Raw genomic sequence first — 14336 nt, forward strand, 5'->3', positions numbered from 1 at the left:
CGAAATCACATGCAAAGATTTTTAGTTCGACCATACTGGTCGAGGTTTGCTGCCATTTCCCTAACTTGTAGAATCTTGGGGGGGGGGGGGGTGAAATCAACCAAAAAGACGAATATGATATTATTAAATGCTCCTTAGAATACACAAAACAATTAATTTATTACAATTTAACTTCTGATACTATTACTTATTTCAAGCATCACAGTGTTTTTAAATGATCATAAAAAGTAAAGATTAAAAAAATTTTAAGACATCGTTTAAAAAACCAACCATATTCATCTTGTAATGCATTACATTGGAAGAATGCCTGTTTTTTTTGCCTAAATAAAACTGCTTATAACCTGAACTTAAATTACTTAACAATGAAATCTGGAAGTAGTTACTTCTCAGAAGATAATTCATCTTGAAGCAATGTGATGAATAGTTTATATGTTCAATGAACCCAACGCAGAGCTGGACCAAGGTATTTCGGTGCCCCAGGCAGAATTGCTTTTCGGTGGCCTCTTACTAAGTATATATATATATTTTTTGCCCCATTCTTCTGCTTCTGTGTTTGGTGCCCCGGGCAAGGACCCTGTAAGCCCCTTCCTTAATCTGGCATTGACCCAACAGATAGTTAGGTGAGTTACTTAAAAAGGTGTACTCGCTATTTTTAATATTAGATTAGTAAAACAGTCACTAGGAGTCATTGGGCATCGACATTATAATTAACGGCAGTACTATAGCATTGATAAGATCTTACACTGGAAATTACATATCTATAAAGGTAAGTCATCACAAAATAAGCCCACAATAAGTTCCATTGGAAGTTATAATTATACAGGTAAGTCATTATCACAAAATAAGTCCATGCATTAATTTATTAGTTTAAGTCAAAGTCAATGCAATAAGGCATCATATGTTTAAGAGTATAAATAATCTATATAATATTGGTGTCAATACACCATAGAAAACTCTTAAACGAAAATACTACACTTGTAGTGTGAAAGGGCATCATTTTATCTGTATCTCATATTGTGCTCATCCTTCATAAGTTGCCATGTATTGCACTACCTCGAATAAGTAACGCTTCACTAAAAGAGAAGACTATTGTTACTTATTCTCAGTTGGCACCACCACCCAGACAGCACCATTTGAAATATGGTATGGGATAAAGATCTCGGTTATCCTCATACTATCCCTATTAGACTTAGGAAAGCAAAAAAGATGTAGGAAGGTGATAGTAGGAAAGGAAGAAGAAGAAAAGCCGTTGAAGGAAGAAAGGGACAGTTACTCCTTCAACTCACACATTCAAAAACTCATAAATTCCTTGAATAGGCAGTGCATTATGGCCACAGAAGCTGATGCGCCAACAACTAACAAAAAAACAAACAAAAACCGTATTCTTGGAAACTCTGTGGGCCCCACCCAGACTGCACTGTTTCAAGGCTATTGGCCTATCATTGGTGGGTGGGCAGGTACACTGGTATTGCAGATGTGACAATCCAGTCATGAAGATAATCCCACAATATGAGAGATGCCAAAAGGTGTACATAATAATGTTTAAGTCAAAGTCAATGCAACAAGGCATCATATGTTTAAGAGTATAAATAATCTATATAATATTGGTGTACATACACTATAGAAAACTCTTAAATGAAAATACTACATTTGTAGTGTGAAAGGGCATCATTTTATCTGTATCTCATATTGTGCTCATCCTTCACGAGTTGCCATGTATTGCACTTACCTTGAATAAGTAATGCTTCACTAAAAGAGAGGACTATTGTTACTTAGTCACATGGCAACTCGTGAAGGATGAGAACAAATGAGATACAGATAAAAATGATGCCTTTTCACATACAAATGTAGTATTTTCGTTTAAGAGTTTTCTATGGTGTATTTACACCAATATTATATAGATTAATTTTTTAGTTACAAAGTCATAAAAAAATATGTATTTCGCATGAATGAATTTCAGAATATTCTTAATGTTTCATTCAGGGTAATGGGGGCACTGGGACAAGTAGGTTCCATGGACCCCCCCAACATAAGGAGTGTGGGGGGGGGAGCTGGAACTTAGGAAGCAAAAGGGAAAGGCAGGCTTTTTTTTTTTTTTATAAAAACCCCAAGCACGAAAGGTATTAGAACATATAGTACTTAGTATTGTGCATGAGTTGAGAAGGATGAAAGAAGATACTTGTTGACATTATTACACTTGAATTTCTGTAAATTGTAATTTTTCAGGAAATGCATATGAAGGGAGGTTTTTCCAGAAAATGGCAGTTGAAGGAATAAATGAGAAAGAAAAAAAGTTGGTAGTGCAAGTTTGAAGTTTGGCAGTAAAAGGATGTTGACTAGTTGTAACATGTGTTCAGACTGTTTTGATAGGGAGAGTGGGAATTATAGATGCCAATTCGGGCAACAAGATTAGTGAATGGAACAAAGGGTTGCTCTTACGAAAAAAGGCTTAAGTTTTGCAGATTACAGTGTCTGGAGCTTAGTCACCTGTGAGGTGATCTGATTGAGGTGTATAAAGCCTTGAATGGTTTGAGCATGCTCAATGCTGATGGGATTCTTCCTCTTGCTCAGAATAATCACCTGAGCGGGAATAAATTCAGTTTGAGGAAAGACAGTTGTAGGATAGATCTGCAGAAGTTTGCCTTTAGCCATCGGGTAGTTGATTGGTGGAACAGACTTACATCTTTTGTTGTGGAAGTTGATAGCCTAAATAAATTTAAGACTGAGGTGGACAGGTATTTGGAACGAATGGAGGGGTGAAACGGGAGCGTTTTTTTTTTTGTTTTTTTTGGCTGATGCTGTGTAAGCTTGCTTTCTTCCATCATATGCCTCTACGAATGCTAATGCTAATTCAGAAGAATAGTGTCCATGGAACTATCTATAGAAAAGGCATGCAGCAGAAACAACATGTATGAGACGGAGAGTGGAGAGAGTGTTAGAGATGGGTCATTGATTAACTCAATTACTCTTTTGAATGGTCTAGAACAGCATTTCCCAAACGGTGGTAGACCACACACACACACACACTAACATAACATATGCATATAGGGGTCAGTGAACGTTTTTGATATTTGAAAGTATCTGTAGATCTCAGTAGTTTGGGAACCACTGGTCTAGAAGCCTGAGAGTGGTTTTATTATTATTATTTATTATTATTAGCTATATGGTGCAAGGAAGCCTGAGGCTTATGCTGCACCAGCCAAAAAAAAAAATTCCCCAGTTACCCTAAGAGAGAGAGAGAGAAAAGTAAAAAGGAATCACCAAGAAAGGGAGGAATGATGATATCCAGCTCAGGACCCTGGGTGTGCCAAACCCATACTCACCAGATGTGAGCGTGAAAACAGTATTCCATGGTAGGTAGACTTCAGATTTCTACAGAGTGAGTATCCGTTTGGAAGACAAGTAATCTTGAGAGCGAAAGAGAAAACCCAGTTTTTTAGATTTTTTAGATATACAGGAAGTAATATTTGTGATGTGCTTATGCCGAGAGAGAGAGAGAGAGAGAGAGAGAGAGAGAGAGACCAGGATAATTTCTAAATAGAGATATGTGATCTTGGCTAGAAATCTGAGTACATCAAAGATAAGCATAGGGGCAGAAGAATCTTTTTTTTTGCGAGATATAAGACAGCACTGAGTTTTAGAAGGACTGAAATCAACTAAGTTGTCTTTGCACACTAGAGAATTAACTGGAGATTAGCATTTTGTCCTGGCAACACTGACTGCCTTAAGACCTATGCTGGCTCTCAACACGCTTCTTGTCACCCCAAGTTTTAAGAATCTGGATAGAATGGTCTACAAAGACCACATCATTTAAAAAGTTCTAAAATTTTTACTAAAATATATTAACATAGTGCTAAAGACCAGTTGAAAAGACAAAGACATCAGCCTTACAACAAATGCTATAGTGTTTCCCATAACTTACAGGTGTGAAAGCTGGACAATGAAAAAAGCAGACAGAAGAAAAATTGATGTAGTAGTAGTAGTGGCATGTGAAGCAAGTGTATGAGCTTATGCAGCATCAGCCAAAAAAAAAAAAAAAAAAATCACACCATTCCCTCCAAATGCCTGTCCAGTACCTCCTTAAATTTATTCAACCTATCAACTTCCACAACGACAGATGGAAGTTTGTTCCAGCAATTAACCACCCGCTGGCTAAAGGCAAATTTCCGCACATCTATTCTACATCTTTTTTTCTTAATTTGAATTTATGCCTCCTTAGGTTCGTAATCTGAACAAGTGGAAGGATCCCATCAGAATTCAGCGTGCTCAACCCATTCAAGGCCTTATACACCTCAATCAGATCACCGTGCAGGTGCCTAGTCTCCAGCCACTGCAATTTGCAGAACTTAAGCCTCTCTTGGTAAGAGGATCCCTTCATTCCCCTCACCAATCGTGTTGCCCTTCTCTGTACACGCTCAAATAAATCTACATCCTTCCTAAAATGAGGCCTCCAGACCTGTACGCAGTACTCAAGGCGTGGCCTGACCATTGCCTTATACAGAGGGACAATCACCTCCTTCTCCCTGCTAGCAAAATTCCTATATATCATTGACAAAACCCCATGCACTCCCAATTACTCCCAGGTCTTTTTCATTTTCTACCACCTTAAGTGTAGTACCACACAGTTGGTACGTTTCTCTGGGGTTACTTCTACCCATGTGCAGTACTTTGCATTTGTCAAGGTTAAACTTCAGTTGCCACTTCTTAGTCCATCTGCCCAAATTATCTAGATCCTGTTGCAGTAGCACACTGTCATTACTGTCATTAACAACCCTGCCAACCTTTGTATCATCTGCAAACTTCGACATTAAGCCTGATATACCTTCATCAATATCATTGATAATGTTTTTGAGCTCTGGTGCTGGAGATAGCTGCTTTGCATACTATGGATAGCAAAAGTTATGAACAGAGAGGTTTTGAATTGCATCAGGCCAGAAACATCATTGGAAGGCAACATCATCAATCTATGATTTGCCTATTTTAGTCATGTAATGTGATTTAAATTCATTGAAAAAATTGATAAAGCTAGGATAGGTCAGTGGATCAAGGAGAAGAGGTTGGCAAGGAACATGTTGGCTCAACACCGTCAAGAGTGATTCTGGCATGTGCATGAACGGCTTGAAAGAAGAGATATTGAAGACTGGACAGCATGGAGGCAGCTTTCTCATAAAGTCTCTGAAAGTCGGCTGCAACTGAATGGATGAAAACAACAACAACAACAAAGACCAATTTCAGGATTGCACCTTTTCCAACCATTTAAAAGAAGCAGCAGCATGTGTAACTGTACTTTATCATAATTGCTTGAAATTCACAGTAAGTCAGATAGCACATATCAGTCTCATGCTAAGATTAGATAGTGCAAGCTTTGAATTTAGATAAACTATAGAAAAATAATGGACGTGTTGCTAAGTGTGTGGATTATGCAGAGCTCAAAATGCAAAATTTTTCAGCATGAACTGAAAAATTTGGCATTTTGAACTGTTAGAATAATATATGCATGAAGGTGTTGATGTATATGTTACATTGCTAATGTGTAAGATAAACTGGAATGGCATTCCAGCTTCCATTCCAAGCGCTGATGTCATGTTATCAACTAGTGAGGATTATAAATATGTGATAAATTATAAATGAGTGGACCCCTAAACTAACATTTAGCTATACTTTTAAGGCTATTGTTAAAATAGAGTACCGTATATTCCTTCCTATAGCAGGTACTTATCACATGTTCATAATTAACCCTTCTTCAAGAAAGGATAACTATCACAGTTCTTGCTATGGTTACAAAGTATGTAGTCTTCTGATATTTACTGAATGTTCTTAGAGATGCTATACCTGTTATATGGATTGCAGTGATTAGGTCATATCCTGATTAGTCATTGGGGGGGCACATGTGTGAGGAAAATATACGTAAAAAAGAATTCAATGTTTTTTTTAAAAAATTTTTAATCCTTGAAAAAATCTGTGGGGAGATTGGATAGGAAATGAGTCTGATTTGGGAATAGTACTAGTTTCCCAAAAACATACATGTGAAAATGACTTCTAAGTCACAAAGGAAAGAATTGGATAGAAAGAAAAGACTGTTTATCACAGTATAAAATATATCACCAGATTTTATTGTTCCAAATGGGAAGATGTAATAAAAAAATTGTTCCTGTTTCATTGTTTGAGAAAAGCCCTTTAAAAGTTAACAGGAGAGACTGCTTCTACAGGGATGAGATACACTTAAATAGAAGGGTGCAAGAATATTTGCTGATGCTATCAAGGCAGTGTTAGGTGGGTCGGAAAATTGCTACCTTGCGGGGATACAAGGACTAATAGATTAACAGTAGCCACTGGCAGAGGTGAAAGTGATTTTTGCACTGCTTCTATTGGAATGAGCAGCAGCCTGGAAAACAAGATGCAGGGCACTTCAGAGACTGCTGGAAGTCATTGTGGTACAAGTAAACACATGGGTTGTGTTAAGGTAGCTAAGAATGGGAACAGGTGCATGTATACTTGTGTGTACACCAATGCTAGGAGTTTGGTAAATAAATTTGATGAATTTGAGGTATTGCTCAAAACATCAAAGGAAGATATTGTTGGGATATCAGAGACATGGTGTCACACAGATATAACGAATGCAGAACTAATAAACACATAAAGTCCAAGGAAGTGAAGCCAGTCGACATCGATGGACAGGGCAGTGTCGAGTCAGTTTGGTGTGACATAAGCATAGGGAAATCAAAATTGAGAGTAGGAGTGTGCTATAGGCCTAATGACTCTGATGAGTATAATAAGATATTGTACAGAAAAATAGAGTGGGCCAGTAAATCAGAGAGTCTTATAATGGGGGACTTTAATTTCCCAGATATTGACTGGAATTTGTGGGTTGGTCACTCGCACACTAGCAAGGCTTTTGTGGATTTATTGGATGATTGTTTTCTACATCAGCATGTTCGTGAGGCAACAAGAGGGAGCAATACTCTTGATCTGATTATCAGTAGTGATTCTTCATGCATTAAGAACCTGCAGATAAATGAACCACTAGGTGGCAGTGATCACAGTGTGTTGAAGTGGGATTTACTCAAGGAGCTAACTACCATCAGAGGTAAAGGGAAGGGTTTTTGTTTTCGTAAAGGCGACTATGATGGTCTGAGACAGTATTTAAATTCTATACAGTGGGACCAACTGATGATGTTACCAACAGCAAACTCAAAATGGGAAGCATTCAAGGAACTAATCTTGGAGGCTACCAGGCTTTACATACCAACTAAGAAATATTGTTCAAGGTTTAGGCCTAAATGGTTGTCAGATGAACTAATGAGACATGTGGCAGAGAAGAAAAATGCATGGGATACATACAAATTAATGGGTGACATGGAAGCCTATGATAGATATAAGCTGGTCTGTAACCAAGTCACAAAGGAGATTAGGCAGGCAAAGGCAGATTTTGAGAAATCTTTGGCAAAGGATGCAAAGAAAAACAGCAAAGAGTTCTTTACTTATGTAAACTCTAGACGGAAGGGATGAATCAGATTGGTCCACTTGATATCGATGGTTCAACTGTCGATGATCCTGCCCAGTGGCTAACCAACTAGTATTTTGCATCAACATTCACACATGAGGAGTTATTCAGGAAAGGGAATGCCAGAGGTGAAGTAAACTCTGGCAGTGAGCTAGATGATTTTGAAATAACTGAGAACAAAGTGGAGGAGAAATTGTTGAGGATAAACATAAAGGCACCCGGGGTGGATGGGATCTATCCAGTTATATTAAAGGAGGCAGCAAAGAAAGTAAGCAAACCCTCAGCCATAATTATGAGAGCTTCTTTGGACTCAGGGGAGGTACCCATAGACTGGAGATGTGCAAAACAAAAGGTAAAGTGCAGCCATTATCAACCCACTGCAGGATGGAAGCCTCCTCAACAATTCATGATGAGGGAAATGGACCATAATCTGCCACACTGGTCCAGTGTGGGTTGGCAGATCGACCGTATTCAGCAGTCAGGGGCTTGAATCCCGATCTACTCAAAGAGCATGTGCCACTGCACTCCTGCTCCTGCCCACTCAGCTACGGAGGCCTTGCAAATGTGACCCCAATTCAGAAAGGAGGATCAAAGGCTGACACAGGTAATTATACACCTGTGAGTTTAACTTCTGTTCTAGGAAAATTAATGGAGGCACTAGTTAAAGAAGCACTGCAGGATCATCTAGACAAGACTTCAGTTATAGCTCGGACACAGCATGGTTTTGTTAAGGAAAGTCTTGCCTGACCAATTTGATTGGATACTATAATGCAGTCACAAAAGAACTGGATGCAGGGAATAACTCTGATATTATATACTTGGATCTTAGAAAGGCTTTTGATACTGTTACTGTTGCACATGGAACACTGGTGCACAAATTGGAGTAGTGTGGCATTGGAGACATGGATAAAGGGATGGTTGAGGGGGGGAGAAGACAGAGAGTGGTAATCAAAGGACACTGCTCATCGTGGACTAATGTTATTAGTGGAGCCCCTCAGGGTTCAGTGTTGGGTCCATTGTTGTTTTCTGTATTTATAAATGATATTGATGATGGTATATCCAGCTTAATGTCCAAGTTTGCAGACAATACAAAGGTTAGCAGGGTTGTTAAGGACACTACTGACAGTATGCTGCTGCAACAGGACCTGGAAAGGTTGAGAGGTGGCAAATGAAATTTAACATTGATAAATGTAAAGTACTACATATGGGAAACAGTAATCCCAGAGTATCATCATCATCAGCCATATGGTGCAAGGAAGCCTGAGGCTTTTGCTGCAACAGCCAAAAAAAAAAAAAAATTCTAAATTACCTTGAGAGAGAGAGAGAGAGAGAGAGAGAGATAACAAGAGTCAGAAGTAGAAGGGAATCACCAAGGAAGAAAAGAATGATGATATCCAGCTCAGGACCCTTGGTGTGCCAAGCCCACACTCACCAGATGTGAGCCCCTGGGGTTAACGTATCAACTCTGTGGTACTACACTTACAGTGGTAGAGAATGAGAATCACCTTGGGGTAATAGTGCAAGCAGATATGAAGTTTTCTGAACAGTGCAGATAGGCTTCAAGAGTAGCTCATGGTGTCTTGTCAATGATATACAGGAATTTTTGTAGCAGGGATAAGGAGGTGATTATTCCCTTTTATAAGCAAATGGTCAGGCTCCACCTTGAGTATTGTATACAGGTCTGGAGGTCTCATTTCAAGAAGGATGTAGGCTGCTGGAACGAGTACAGAGAAGGGCAACAAGATTAGTGAATGGAACAAAGGGTTGCTCTTACGAAGAAAGGCTTAAGTTTTGCAAATTACAGTGTCTGGAGACTAGGCACTGCCAAGGTGATCTGATAGAGGTGTATAAAGCCTTGAATGGTTTGAGCATTCTCAGTGCTGAAGGGATTCTTCCTATTGCTCAGAATAATCACCTGAGAGGGCATAAATTCAAATTGAGGAAAGACAGATGTAGGATAGAAGTGCGGAAATTTGCCTTTAGCCAGCAGGTAGTCTCATCCGGTAAAGCGAATGATTAGAGGCCTTGGGGCCGAAATGACCTCAACCTATTCTCAAACTTTAAATGGGTGAGAAGTCCGGCTTGCTTGACTCGAAGCCCGGACGAAAGGATGTGAGTGCCCAGTGGGCCACTTTGCGGAAGTTGATAGCCTAAATAAATTAAAGGTTCAGCTGGACAGGTATTTTGAACGAACAGAGGGATGAAATGGGAGTGGGTTTTTTTTTTTTTTTTTTTTTTGGCTGATGTTGCATAAGCTTGCTTTCTTACATCATATGCCTCTACTAATGCTAATGTTGAGCTTAAATTATTATGAACAAAAACCTAAAACTGATGTTATCTGTAGAACAAAAAAATATTTATGTCAACACTGAAGGTAATTACAGATTTAAATCAATTTTGGCTTCATTAAGAGCTTTAATAAGGAAAATATTTATTTAAAATTATATTTATCATATTAAATCATCATATTTATTTGATTAATTCAGTGATGATGTATTATCAGTTTCATTGTGTAATAATTCCTAAAGTATTGTTTTTTATTCTTTTAGGGAGAATACAATGTTCAGAGATACTCTATATCTGCTGACTTAAAATATGTCTTGTTTATTTATGAAATCGACAAAGTAAGTGCTTTATGCATTCTGTCCTTTTGGAACAATTAAGGAAATGATTTTAACACTGTTTTTCAGTAAGGCAACATCATTCAGAAAGCATAAGAATTGGCCATTTTTTCCACGTATATATTGTACTTTTACTGTAATGTCTTGATTATTCAAGGTATTGGGCCAAGACTACTTCAGATAACTGGATACTTTGTTAATTTTTCACTTCTTCCTGAACAAAAAAAAGTAAAATGTTTATAGTGAAATAACATAAAAAAAGGAGTCAGATATGCAGGTAAGTATATTTCAAGAATGGCTGTCAAATGGGCTAATACAGGGTGTTAATTGTGACCTGTTGGTTTTTATTTTGCAATCTCACTTGAATAAATTAACAAAAATATTAAAGAAAGAAACTTTATTTGACAGTATAGAATATTTCTTAAAACCTGAGTTGGTGCATTCCCTTATTAGTCTTAGCTGTGCTGAAAATATTCAGCAACATGTAAGGCTGGATGTAAGTGCAGTGTTATGGTTGCTCCAGAGTGCCAAATTTGTGGAGAGCTTCATAAAAATGTAATTACTGTTGATCCAGTATCCTCCATGACCTTATTTTTAAGGTGTCTAAAAATGTGTTCACCACCAGAACCCCATATTGCATCAATACTGGATTTAGGGAGTCTGGGGCTCTGCTGCAAATTGCCTAAATTCAGTATTGGTGACACAATGTGACAAGTTTTTATCACTGACTCTGATTTCTTGTGGAATGTCGTCTTTTAATTAAGTGATATTCTAAGGGAAATCTCCTTTAGTGATTTCCCTTTGAATATCACTAAAAGAAATCCTAGGATACCAGTTTGAAAAAATATCCTAGAGAACAGTATTAAACCATTTCAAAGTCAAAAGATCTCAATGACAGAAAGCAGGCAAATTAATTAATTTATTGCAGTTGTTTTTACAGAAGGAGCTTCAGCATTTAGGAATGTACAAAAACATTGTTTATTTTGAATAAGATGAGACAATATATCATATACAGTACTTAGATTTCAGAAACGCTTTTGATACTGTTCTGCATAAAAGACTGCTGTACAAATTGGTGCAGTTGTCTGCATTAGGGTGCAAGTTGCTGCTGTGGATAAAGGAGTGATTGAGGTGATTAGGAGAAGACAGAGAGTAGCTATTAATGAGCCCCCCCACTCTTTTTTAGACTAATGTTATTACTGGAGATCTCCAGGGTTTGATGTTGTTTTTAATAATTTTTAATAATGTTGATTGATGAAAGCATATCAGGTGTAATGTCTAAGTTTGTGGATGATGCAAAGGTGGTTAATGAAAATAATCAGGGTATACTACTGCAAAAGATATAGAAAAATTAGGCAGATTGGCTGAGAAGTGGCAATTGAAGTGTAACATTGACAAATGCAAGATGTAGCTTGTGGATAGTAGTAATCCCAAAGTAATTTAACAACTGTGTAGTACTGCACTCAGGATAGTGGAGGATGAAAAATACCTGAAGGTAATTGTGCAGTTAGACTTGAAATTATTTGAGCAGTACAGACAGACAGACTGCCAGGACCCCTGACATGGTTTTGTCAATGATATGTAGTCTATATATACATATACATTTTTTTTAGCATGAATAAGGTGATCATCCCGTTTGTAAGTCAATGGTTGGGTTTAGTGCTATATACAAGTCAGGCAGCCTCATTTTAGGAAGGATGTGGTTGTGTTGGAATAGGTACAGAGATGGACAACAAGGTTAGTGATGGAGCTGAACAGTATTCTTATGAAGAACAACTTGAGTTTTACAAATTGCAGAATCTGCAAACTAGGCACCTTTGAGGAGATCTGATTAAGGCCATAAATGGATTAAGCAAGCTAAATGCTGATGGCACCCTTACTCCTGCTCACACAATACACGAGGGTGCATAAATTTAAATTCAGGAGGGATTGTTACAGGATGCGCTGAAGTTTATTTTCAGCCATCGGGTAGTTGAATCTTGGAATAAAGTTATATCTGGTGCTGCACAAGTGTATAGCTTGAATAAATTTAAGGATGAAATAGACAAATTAGATGTGATATAGGCAATAGATGAAATAGGCAAACCCAGGTAGCTGTATAAACCTGCAAAGTTTTCTTTCACATCTGGTTGTTTTCCCATTCAGTCATGCTAACTAGCATCTGCTTGTAATGCTATTTTCATAATTAGTGTCGTTGACAATGGCAACTTGTGGTTGTGTGAACAATCCAAATATATTGTTACATTTGCAGTAGCTGTGTTGTGACGAAACAAAAACAAATTATAACATCATTTACTAAGCTGCATATTTTGGAATTTAATTAGGTGACCAAGATAAAAGTTGAGCCCAGTAAAATGTGCCCTACATGTGTGGGGAATTTGTGATAGTAGAAATGTGGTAAAAAGAAAGCCACGACATTTGCCATTCCCATAGTGTGTGGGGGGGGGATCGCAGGATTCCCTCCATTCTACGGGAATGACTAAAACCAGAATGACTATAGAATGGTTACTAGAGTTAGAATGACTGTAGAATGGTGATTAGAGCTGGAATGATTAAGGCATGGTATACCCCAGCAATATTACTTCAGCTGTAAGGCCAGTACTCCATGACGCTAATGTGCCAATAAAATCCAAGCAACAACAACAAACCAGTACTCCATGAAAGTGAACTATTGGTACCATCTCCCTGATTGTTTTGGAACATATGCCTTCAAATCCTGAATCTAGCATTTGTTATCTTGAGGTTAATATCAACTATTGTGATGAAGAAATTTACAACTCAGGACCACAGCCGTTTACACATAGCAAACTCGTCGATCTTGCGAGAGATTTAAATGACGCTAATAGTCTGCAAAGCTGTTAGGATCAAGACTGAAATCTGAGAATCTGCTGGCTCCAGGAGCAGTCTTCTCGTGGCATGGACATCATGAAAAAGAATTGGTTCTCCATTTTTCCAAAAGAAGGCTCAATGATATTCTGCAACAATCTTTGTGCAGTTAGAAACTGTTTTGGAATTTTATACTACCAAACAGAGGAAGGTATTTATTGACTAATCAAAGCAGTCCCTCAAAGAAATGTGTAAGACCAGTTTCATTAAGTTTCATTATGAAGAACTCCTCAAAGGAGTTCTTCATAAAGAAAACAAGCATGCAATCATTCCTGTAGCCCATGCAGCACACTAAAAATAAAACTGCAAAAAAGTTAATCTTCTTTTGGAAAAAATTGAGTAGAAGGATCATGGTTGGCTAGGGTATAGAGATTTTAAAGTTACCCATTTCATTTAAAGTTTTTGTTACTCATCCATTACTTGGTTACACAAAAATGCCTTTCTTTCTGTGTGAGTGAGATATTCAATTCAATTTTAATTTAGTTTATTTCTCTACTTCTTGTGGTACAATGCTACCTGAACCTTTGGCTCATCTCCATTACAATCTTTTTTATACATCTACAAAAAACAGATTTCATTTGCATGGCCCAATATTCTATATATTCTTTCTAATAACTGAGATTATTTTCTAATAACTGAGAGGAAAGTGGAGGAGAAATTGCTGAGGATAAACATAAAAAAGGCACCCGGGGTGGATGGGATCTATCCAGTTATATTAAAGGAGGCAGCAAAGGAAGTAAGCAAACCCCTAGCCATAATTATGAGAGCTTCTTTGGACTCAGGGGAGGTACCCATGGACTGGAGATGTGCAAATGAGGATCAAAGGCTGACACAAGTAATTATAGACCTGTTAAGTTTAACTTCGGTTCCAGGAAAATTAATGGAGGCACTGGTTAAAGAAGCACTGCAGGATCATCTGGACAAGAATTCAGTTATAGCTCAGACACAGCATGATTTTGTTAAGGGCAGGTCTTGTCTGACCAATTTGATTGGATACTATGATGTAGTCACAAAAGAACTGGATGCAGGGAATAACTTTGATATTATATATTTGGATCTTAGAAAGGCTTTTGATACTGTTGCGCATGGAAGACTGCTGCACAAATTGGAGAAGTGTGGCATTGGAGGCAAATTGCTGCTATGGATAAAGGGATGGTTGAGTGGCAGAAGACAGAGAGTGGTAATCAATGGACACTGCTCAACGTGGACTAATGTTATTAGTGGAGTTCCTCAGGGTTCAGTGTTGGGTCCACTGTTGTTTTCTGTATTTATAAATGATATTGATGATGGTGTATCAGGCTTAATGTCCAAGTTTGCAAACGATA

At 37.9% G+C, this 14336-nt stretch overlaps 1 protein-coding gene across 2 annotated transcripts in view; it reads left to right on the forward strand.

The window, feature by feature from the left end:
• Positions 1 to 14336, forward strand: part of LOC150076411 (inactive dipeptidyl peptidase 10-like) — a 1373013-nt gene that overhangs the window by 1118542 nt on the left and 240135 nt on the right. For both annotated transcript variants that reach the window (XM_090387020.1, XM_090387021.1), the window contains exon 5: positions 10054 to 10128. In XM_090387020.1, the coding sequence (XP_090243146.1) occupies positions 10054 to 10128 (75 nt within the window). The remainder of the gene's footprint in view (positions 1 to 10053; positions 10129 to 14336) is intronic.

Source organism: Mastigoproctus giganteus, chromosome 13 (genome assembly GCF_048544385.1).
Source record: "Mastigoproctus giganteus isolate SK-2022 chromosome 13, ASM4854438v1, whole genome shotgun sequence".
Lineage (NCBI taxonomy): Eukaryota > Metazoa > Arthropoda > Arachnida > Uropygi > Thelyphonidae > Mastigoproctus > Mastigoproctus giganteus.